The sequence below is a fragment of the Haliotis asinina genome, chromosome 2 (assembly GCF_037392515.1).
Source record: "Haliotis asinina isolate JCU_RB_2024 chromosome 2, JCU_Hal_asi_v2, whole genome shotgun sequence".
NCBI lineage: Eukaryota > Metazoa > Mollusca > Gastropoda > Lepetellida > Haliotidae > Haliotis > Haliotis asinina.
Window position 1 is genome coordinate 7,488,828 of NC_090281.1, and position 10,047 is coordinate 7,498,874.

Here is a 10,047-nt window from a genome sequence, read left to right on the forward strand (position 1 = left end):
CCTTTTTAAAAGTGACACACCCTCTATAAAAGTGACAAGGCCTTGTTTGTGAGAAGCCTAGAAGTGGAATAAGGGCAGTAGGGTAGCCCAGTGGCTAAAGTGTTGGCTTGTTACATTGATCATCTGGGTTTGATTCCACACATAGGTACAATATGTGAAGCTTATTTCTGGTGTCCCCGCCTTGATATTGATGCAGTATTGCTAAGATTGATGTAAACCCAACTCAGTCACCAGAAAAGCAGTTGTGTTTGTGTACAGTAGTTGTGGTATGTCTTTGTGCTTTGCTTTACAGTGCTGTCCTGTGATGTGCTATTGTACGTATGTATCTGTAAATGTTAAAAAGTAATATTCACCCTTTGCCCATGATTACACTTTATGCTGTTCATTGACATTGTACGTATCTTACACCTATTGAACAGAGTAATGTGCCTACTCATAAACATTTCAATTCTTCACAGGTGTGTGTAATACTCTGTACTGCTCCAAAGTGAGGTGGTGCGATAGCCTAGTGGTCAGAGCAATTGCTTGTCTGGCCAAAGACTAACGTTTGGTTCCCCACTTCGGTATAATGTGTGAAGCCCATTTCTGGTGTCTGCTGTTGTGATTTTGCTGGAATATAGCTAAAAGCAGCAAAAAACAACTCACTCATCATTTTCCCCTCCAAGAAGCTGGCCACAGCCTTGATTCTTTGGTTGGAACTGGCTACTGGCTACTCACATACTAGCAACAGTTCTTGTATACTGAGTGTACATGGTGTGAAACATTCGAAGCATTAATGATGATGAACAAAATGTATGCTTTCCTAATACTTGACCAGTATGCACTGTTCTACTAGTGTGTACAGAAATTGCTGTTCAGAGTCCTGTTCCACAATGTGTTCATAACGTCACAACCTGTTACTATAGGTTTAAGAGTGGTGTATGGCTAGCAATGCTTTATGGATTGGTCCCCAGCACCACAACTGTGTGTATGATGTCCTCTAGTCGGCTCCATGCCTCTTGTGTACAATGAAAGATGTTGAGCAATGTGCCTTTTTGTACAATAACTGCTGTTCAGTGCCATGCCTTTGTGTGCAATGTCTTCTCTCAACACTATGCCTATGTGTACAATGTCTGCTCTCTACATTATGCCTACATGTACAATGTCTGCTCTCAATGTTATGCCTACATGTACAATGTCTGCTCTCAATGTTATGTCTACATATACAATGTCTGCTCTCAACACTATGCCTACGTATACAATGTCTTCTCTCAACACTATGCCTATGTGTACAATGTCTGCTCTCTACATTATGCCTACATGTACAATGTCTGCTCTCTGCATTATGCCTACATGTACAATGTCTGCTCTCAATGTTATGCCTACATGTACAATGTCTGCTCTCAACACTATGCCTACGTATACAATGTCTGCTCTCAACACTATGCCTTTTTGTGCAATGTCTGCTCTCAACACTATGCCTACGTGTACAATGTCTGCTCCCAGCATTATGCCTACATGTACAGTGTCTGCTGTCTACATTATGCCTTTTTGTGCAATGTCTGCTCTCAACACTATGCCTAAGTGTACAATGTCTGCTCTCTACATTATGCCTATGTGTACAATGTCTGTTCTCAACACTATGCCTACATGTACAATGTCAGCTCTCTACATTATGCCAACATGTACAGTGTCAGCTCTCTACATTATGCCTACATGTACAGTGTCAGCTCTCTACATTATGCCTACATGTACAGTGTCAGCTCTCTACATTATGCCTACATGTACAGTGTCAGCTCTCTACATTATGCCTACATGTACAATGTCTGCTGTCTATATTATGCCTACATGTATAATGTCTGTTCTCAACATTATGCCTGTACCTGTATTTCAACACTATGCCAATGAGTACAACGTGCTCTTCAACACTATGCCTATGAATACAGTGTCTACACTTCAGTGCTGTGCCCATGTGTACAATGTATACTCTTCAACACTATGGCCATGTGTACAATGTATACTCTTCAACACTATGCCTGTGAGTTCATTGTCTTTTATTAGTGCTTTGCCAATATACATTGCCTCAGCTCTACAAGTACTATGACTGCCATGCTGTGGTATGTGTATGTTAGACATCTGTCATCTAGCTGTGCCCCTGTACATATTATCTGTTGCACAGTACTGTACATGCATGACCACAATGTTTTGCCAAGCACTGTGCCTATGTGTTATGTTCAGTGCCATAGCTGTAAGCCAGTATATGGTGTAACAACAGTATACTTATTTACACAGATATATTTGGATCCAGTTTTCATTCCAGAAGTCAGTGTGCACACATATTCTGTACATTTTATCACTTTACACAGTTTTAATAAAACATCTTTTACTGTATTTGATCAGCTGTACTTTATGCTTTGCCTGTGAAGATCCAGGGTAGAAAAGGTCTTCAGCAACCCATGCTTGCCATAAAAGGCAACAGTGCTTGTCGTAAGAGGCGGCCAACAGGATCACGTGGTCAGGCTTGGCACAAGCCATCTGTCCCCAAATGCGCAGATCCAAATGCGCAGGTCGATGCTCATGCTGTTGATCTCTAGATTGTCTGGTCCAGACCCGATTAGTTACAGACCGCCGCTATATATCTGGAATGTTGCTGAGTGAGGTGTAAACTAAACTCACTCACCCACTGCTTCAACTCACCCTATCACCCTTGACATTTTACAACTTTCCAAGGATCTTTCTACTGGCCAGTGTTACACCTCCTCAGCTGGAAGCCGGGTCAAGTCGGCATAACAGGTAACACGAAAGCCGAGACTGCAGCTGAGGCAGCATTTGTGATCGTCACTAACTGCCCGTGTATAAGCTTACTATGGAAGTGTCATGACGTGTTGACTCCTGAATTAATCTGTTGGGGTTCTCTGATTTACCTATATTACCTCCTGAAGCAGCATAGGTTTTATGTTTTATATGGAAGTGAAAATTCGAGAATGTCAGTTGTATGACATGTATAAATATAGGTAAGAGCTCAAACAATACTGTTGATGTGACTTGAATTACATATTACCGGGATCGATTCCCACATGGATGCAATGAATGAAGCCCATATCCGGTGTCCCACGCCGTGATATTGCTGGAATGTTGCTAAGGTGACGTAAAGCTAAAAATAACCACCCCGTACGGTGGGCGAACCTGAACATAATTCAGAAAAAGAGTCAGTTATGTAATATGACGTCTAATCATGACGGTTATCAAGTCCCAAATGTCAAGCTCTCCCAGAACCACCAAAGTGTGAAATAACTGTGGACTTATTTTGTTTGTTCCAAAATGTCCCTAGCTACACGAATATTGTCTGACAATTGCAACAATAAAGGACAAGCAAACAACAACACTTCTTGATCAGTTTTGAAGCCAGTTTAGAGCATGGTTGTGCTAGCACGAAATGACAGATTTGTTTTCTGGCTTATCGCCGTGCCTTTCTACAGAGGTGCCCAGTGCAGCTAAAATGAGTGAGTTTATTTCTAGCAATATGCCAGCAATATCACGACACCACATTGTAATTACGTTGTGAATCGAACCCGGATCTTCGGCTTGACGAGCGAATACTTCAACCACTTGCCTACGTCGCCGGCCTTTACGTTATTAGGAGTCTTGTAGGTGCGTGTGTTGTCAAGGCAATATGCTGCAGCACGAGCCTGTATTTATGTATTGTCTGAATCTATACGTGTCATATCCATGTACGTCTCGCCCCTTAATATCATTCTTCTCAGCTGTGACTGTACATATCGGCATTCAAACTATTAGTTCATGCATTTAACTGATCGAAACTAGTTAACGGATTTATGTCATCGAATCGACCCTAATCTTACTTGATGGTGAATCTTTCCTTTCTACTTTGAGGCTTGTAAGTTTATACAAGTTACGTTGCCAATATCAACTTAAAAGTACTTTATACACACGTTGGTGTTATCTTAGCAAACTATTTCTTCTGGTAAGGGACCCGTGAAGATCCGGTTTAGAATTAATCAATAACGCATGCTAGTCGTAAGAGGCGACGAACAGGATCGGGTGGTCACACTTGTGGACTTAATTGACACATGTCAGCGTATCCCAATTGTGTAGATCGATACTCATGTATCAATTATTTACAGACCGCTTGGATATTGCTGAGTGGGGCATAACACTATAATACTGTCGGAAATAGAAATAGAACTGTTTAGTGATTTATTTTGAACAAACCATGCATGGCTATAACGTACTTATTAGTGGGCAATGATATTATATTACAAAGGACAATTTTCAATGTTCGTTTTGAAATTAGACTTAGCTGCATTATACAAGACAGCTGACGTGAAAAAATGTTATTTTTAAGTCTGAAACTATTAAGCATGCAGCTACTATGGAGTCTAACTACCACTATAAAAACGGGGTGGGTCGCATGGGTCGTCTCAAAAGCAAAACCAAGACAGGTGTCGCAGACAGTGGTTGGGGTCGGGATGGGGGAATACAGATATAAGCTAAGATGGCAACTGTTTATGGCAGTTAAACTTGTAATTAACAATTTACACATACTATCCTGCCAGCCATACATTTGGAGACATTTAAGACGATGTCTGATTAAACCTTTCTATTGGTATGATTCTGTTTTATATAACTCAAGATATACCCTATGAAAGAAAGACATGTTAGATGTTAATCAAAAGACGGGACATAGTAAACACATACGAAGTCGCACAGAGTATCTTTGAGATGATCACCTTGTGCACGTCATACTTGGCTGAGCGAACTAATTGTCATCTATATTCTAATCTATTGTTTTCAGCAGCTATTCGTATTTTTCTCACAAGAGGCCTTCATTGCAGACAGATGCGGCCAATATAACTTCTAAAACAGCCGAAAAACGAATAAAAACACATACAAATAAAATTCGATCGCAGAATTCTTCTGGTTTCTATCGGACACCTTTACAAAAATGCTGTAGAAGAGCCACTTCTGGTTCATTTAAAATATCACGTAGGGTACAGGCGATAGGTCTTTCCCATGCCTTTACTAATTCCTAGAGATAAACCGTCACTCCTAGTGGTGTCTGTATTCGTTACTGCAACTGTGTACATAAACATATATATATTCACTATTGTAACATGGAAATGAATGTAAAAGTATGTCATCGAATTGGGCTTTGCCCTGGTCATTGATCGGGAAGGCAACCGTACGTGATGATGCATCACCAGAAATGGGCCAACATCCGTATGTTGCATATTAGGCTGCTATACAACACATCGAAACTGGTAAAAGATTACAAAAATACCCAGGTCGTAATATTGTCATTCACGTAAGTGTGATAAGATTTCATAAACACACTGTCATGATCCGCAGGTAGTCTCGAACCACCAAATCTGAAATAAGTGGTTCTTCCCAAGCCATGTTCCTGCATTCGTCACTCATATACAGAGACGTAAATGTTGACAGGTGAGTTGCCCTGTCAACCTAATCACGTCAAAGAGATCAGTTTGTGAAACGGTGCCCTGGGTAACAAAGTGCTAGTATATACACTATGCCAAGTAGATGAACCCAGTAAGGAATCCATGTTCTAGGCTGTTGCTAGAGTTACTCTCCCGGCAGTGTTCCAGAGTCCACGCAACACCAGATGCTTCATGCGTCATCAGTCGTTGACAGTTCATTTTACAAGTATATACGTCGCGTTTCTTTCCCGTCCTTGTGACTTTAAGTTTTAGCCCCTCTCCTTTGGTAACAGTCAGGGGTGATGGAAACATCACCACATCGGAGAGTTGTGCCTCTTTCACCTCCATGTCGTGGTGATGTTGCAGCAGGGTTGTGCCCTCACTGTCAGTAACAACTACGTAAACAGACACACTGTCCGCTTTCTCCCCAGCATACATGTTTAGCCCGGTCAGGAGAACTGTGGTATCACAAGACAGGAATAATGCATCATGTCGACGTTTATCAGAGTTTACAGTTCGGTGATACTTTTGGTCAGGAGGTAAGCGAGACAAGGTATAGACAGATGTCCGAGATCTGTCACAGAACGGCCGTATATCCAAGTCCGGTATGGAGTATTTTCGGAACAACATTATGATATGGGCATCACTTAAGATACCTTCATTGCAGACGGCTGTGGCAAATGTAACTTCTGAAATACCCGGGAAGCGAATAAAATACAAACACTCTCCTAATACGTCTCTTTTCTCTTCCGGGGTTACCTCCCTTTCTTGGCGTCTACATTCAGCTTCCGCCCACGACATCACAGATCGGAAGATGCAAATCTCGTCAACCCTCATGTCATCTGCCTTCAGGATAAGTGTTAGACATTTCTTGCTTAAATCGCAAAATCCCTCACTGGAAAGACTTCTTTCGGCATTAGATTTAATAACTTCAAGAGCTCGTTCTTTAAGGTCGTCCTTATCAAACAAGTCTGATTGTTGTAGAAATACACATGCGTTGCTAGGCGACAAAGACTGTAAGCAGAACTCCTCACATTGCTTTTCCAGTTCTGTGATGTTGTATTTTCTCGCAGCATACATCATGTCAAGAACAGTGTTGGGGGCTAACGCGACCTCCCCTGAGTAGAGATACCTAGTAATGAAATGTTACATTGTTTTATTCTGATGAGAATCACACTTGTGTGTCAATAATATAAAAAATAGAAGAACAAATAAAAGATAGAGTGAGTTGGGTTTTACTCCACTTTTTTAGCAATATTTCAGCAATATCACGGCAGAGGACACGCAAAAGTGGGCGTCACACACTGAGACCATATGGGGAATTGAATCCGGGCCTTCAGCGTGACGAGCGAGCGAGCAAACGCCTTCAGTAATATGAACCTTGCCAATCCAACAGTCTTAACTGTCTGTTTGATTCTCAGTTTAGAAGTAAAAGAACCTATACCGAAAAGTCGCATCATACTGTACTAAACTTGTCATCCATCAACAATTCTACCTTTCTTAATCCAAATTTTCATAAACCGGTGAAGATCCCGATTAGAACTGATCTTCAGTAACCCACGCCTTCTCGTAACAGGAGACTAATGTGATCGGGTGATCAAGTTCGGTGACTTGCTTGACACATGTCATCGTATGAAAATTGCCTTGATCGATGTTCATGATGTTGATCACTACATTGTCTGGTCCAGACTCATGTACAAACCACAGCCATATAGCTGGATTACTGCAGAGTGCGGTGTAAAACTAACCTCACCCACTCACTGAATTGTGTGTGTGTTTAAGTTCTATCCTCCTGCAGCGGTTTGTTTGACATTTTTAAACAAAGAATCTTAACTAACCTCAGGAAGATCGTGAAGTTGTCTTTCTGTACGTCAGGTATGAGTACCTGACCAGTCTCGGGGACTGATCCACAAAACATGGCGTGAAACACGGAACTGCGACTGACTAAAATGAACTTATGGGCCTGGATTGTCTCCCTGTGTTCCCCAACTAGGAAGGTCACATCAGCCAGTAACGAACTCTCCAACATGTGCAGGTTAGTTTCTGGGAAGGGTTTCCCACTTTGCCAATTTTCATCCTCAGTTGTCATGATGCGTCTGAAAAACAAAAGAAAATTAAACCACACTGTTATAGTTGTAATGAAAAAACTGTAACGAAATAAAACATTTAAACCTGTTGACTAGCTCAAAGTGTTCCATGAAGCTCAGGATCTCCTGATGTTATGTGCGGATCCCGGACTTAGTGATCTTTTGTTTGACAGCAACTGAAGGAAGAGCACAGTCAAGGAATGGATCTCAATGACGAGCAATACTCACAATTAATAGGTCCGAAAGACCGGAAAGGATCTCAATGAGGAGCACTACTTCAAATTAATAGGTCCAAAAGACCAACTGTATAGTTAAGGAATGGATCTCAATGGCGAGCACTACTACCAAGGAATGCGAGCGGGAGACCAACTGTATACTCAAGGAGAGGATCTCAGTGACGAGCGGTACTCCCAAGGAATGGGTACTCCAGGAAGGGATCCCAAGCACTAACAGTGAACTGAAGGACGGATCCAAGAGGCCATCACTGAACTCCAGGAAAGGATCAGAGACCAAAAGTGTACTCAAAGAATAGATCTCAGTGTCGAGTACTCCCAAGGAATGGGTACTCCAGGAAAGGATCCCTGAGACTAACTGGAGGAAAGATGTAAGAGACCAACACTGTATTCAAGGAAATGATCCGATACAAAGCAATTGGCCATAAGAGAGTGGTTATGTAAACAAACACACATGCATGTATTTCATTATCCTTGTTAAAGACTTCTCATTGGACAACAGTTTTGTCAGCTACGTTCTTTGTACTTACACTGTGATGATATATATATGGAAACAATGGCATAATGCGATGCACGATTTAAGTGCCCGACCGGGGTTACATGTTTATACCTTTATCAAAGCCCCTCTATCATTACTCGCGTTCTGATTGGTTTGTTATATTTTTACATAGAACATAGAAGCCTCGAGACGGAAACGTGTTTTCTTGGAGGTTACGGAAAGGGGCGAGTAGTGACGAATGACAAATCTCTTTATAGTGTTTCAGATGTTTAGAAACCTGTCACTGACTACTTCTGAATTGGTTTCTGTTGTTTCTATTGTGATTTGAAATTGAAGTAAATAAGTACCTAGTATTTGTGACAATAGAAAATATATGAAATAAATGATAAGTGAAGGTAAAACATAGTGTGGATAACGACTGTCGACATGACTGCAACAAACTATAGCCGTCAAAGAAGGCGAGTTGGAGAGTTCCAACAAGGAGTCCCGGTTGAATGGTGTTATTGCATCGCTGCGACAGCAATCACATGATCTTCTGGTTATTTCTCAGTTATTTAGTTCAGCTCCTGTTTCAATATTAGTGTGAGTAGAGTCGAGCGACATCAGCTATGGGTATAGCATGTTCTGGCGAAAACTACCATCAAAGGGAGATAATATGCGACAGCCATAAGTTTCGCTTTCCAAGTCCTGCTTTCATTTCTGCTAACCCAACTAAGTGAACATTTGAATTAACCAGTTACACGTAGGTGGACATTTGAATATGAATGATCTTTAACAATTTCATTCCTCTGAAATAATCGGTGTAAATGTACTCCCACCTGCTTCTCCTGTGCGTGTAACCTACAACAGTGCCTTGTCTTGTTTCCTGGTTGACGTCACGTGACATCTACAGTCTCAACGCAATAAGAAGGCCGCACGTCTGCAGTGTTTTCCTTTCATATCAATCTCATTTGTGTTTGGAGCAGTTACGGCTCGAATAACTATTACACCTCTGTATATTTACTACTGTAGCGGAAGTACGCTCCCTCATACTATGGAACATATAATGGTGTATGAAATTTATTATAATTGAATTACACGCTCGCAGGCATTTCTGAACCCTCCACACAACACAGCCGGCCTCTAGCCAACAGTGAGGGTGACAGCCACACACGCATAGTGGATAGGACAGTGGGTTTAGTTTTACGCCGTTTTAACAATATTATCACGGCTGGGAATACTAGAAATAGGCTTCACACATTGTGTCCATGCGGGGAGTCAAACCTGGGTCTTTGACGAGAGACGTCCTTAACCACTAGGTTATCTCACAGAGCTTACCGTAACTCTTATTCTCCTTACATATACACCCATTTTTTCTTTGTGGGGTGTGTCGATATTTTAGGACTGACGTTTCAGTGTTATATGTTCAACAGCTTAAACAGCAGGCAGCCTTAAAGTGGTCCATATCACCACAATGTAAACAACCCAAGGCTAGGAGACCATGGTCTAGCATTTCCCATCTTTAAGCCTGCCCGAATCTTAGCAGCAACTCAGCTGTGGTAAAGAATGTGTCTTTTGCAGATAAGCATGTAAACAAACAACGGCTTGTAGACCCAGTTGCTCGTCCTCAAGGTACTAAGGACAAGACTGAGGGTCTGACTCCCTGACCACCAGATAACCAGGACAGGAACAGCACGCTGAGTGTGTCTCACAGCAAATCACGTTTGGATGTTCAAGGCTTACCACCGTGGCCACAACATGGCAGGGATGGTGGTAGCACTACAGAGACGTATATAAAACATCACCATAATTTA

General features: G+C 41.7%; 1 protein-coding gene across 1 annotated transcript; it reads right to left on the bottom strand.

Annotated features, from left to right (window-relative positions):
- Nucleotides 1–4,184: 4,184 nt before the first annotated feature.
- On the bottom strand, nucleotides 4,185–9,140 carry LOC137272233 (BTB/POZ domain-containing protein 6-like). The gene is made up of 3 exons (XM_067804592.1): nucleotides 9,073–9,140; nucleotides 7,274–7,531; nucleotides 4,185–6,567 (listed from the first exon to the last, which is right to left on the bottom strand). The coding sequence occupies exons 1-3, from the start codon at nucleotides 9,138–9,140 to the stop codon at nucleotides 5,526–5,528; spliced, it is 1,368 nt and encodes a 455-aa protein (XP_067660693.1). The 3' UTR covers nucleotides 4,185–5,525.
- Between the last annotated feature and the right edge of the window lie 907 nt (nucleotides 9,141–10,047).

What these genes read in the sequence shown, in the direction of transcription:
- LOC137272233 (XM_067804592.1), bottom strand. Translation starts at nt 9,140, where the DNA reads ATGTCACGTGACGTCAACCAGGAAACAAGACAAGGCACTGTTGTAGGT. An exon ending in TACACGCACAGGAGAAGCAG is followed by an intron (nt 7,532 to 9,072) that starts GTGGGAGTACAT and finishes TTTGTTTTTCAG; the next exon opens with ACGCATCATGACAACTGAGG. An exon ending in AACTTCACGATCTTCCTGAG is followed by an intron (nt 6,568 to 7,273) that starts GTTAGTTAAGAT and finishes TTTCATTACTAG; the next exon opens with GTATCTCTACTCAGGGGAGG.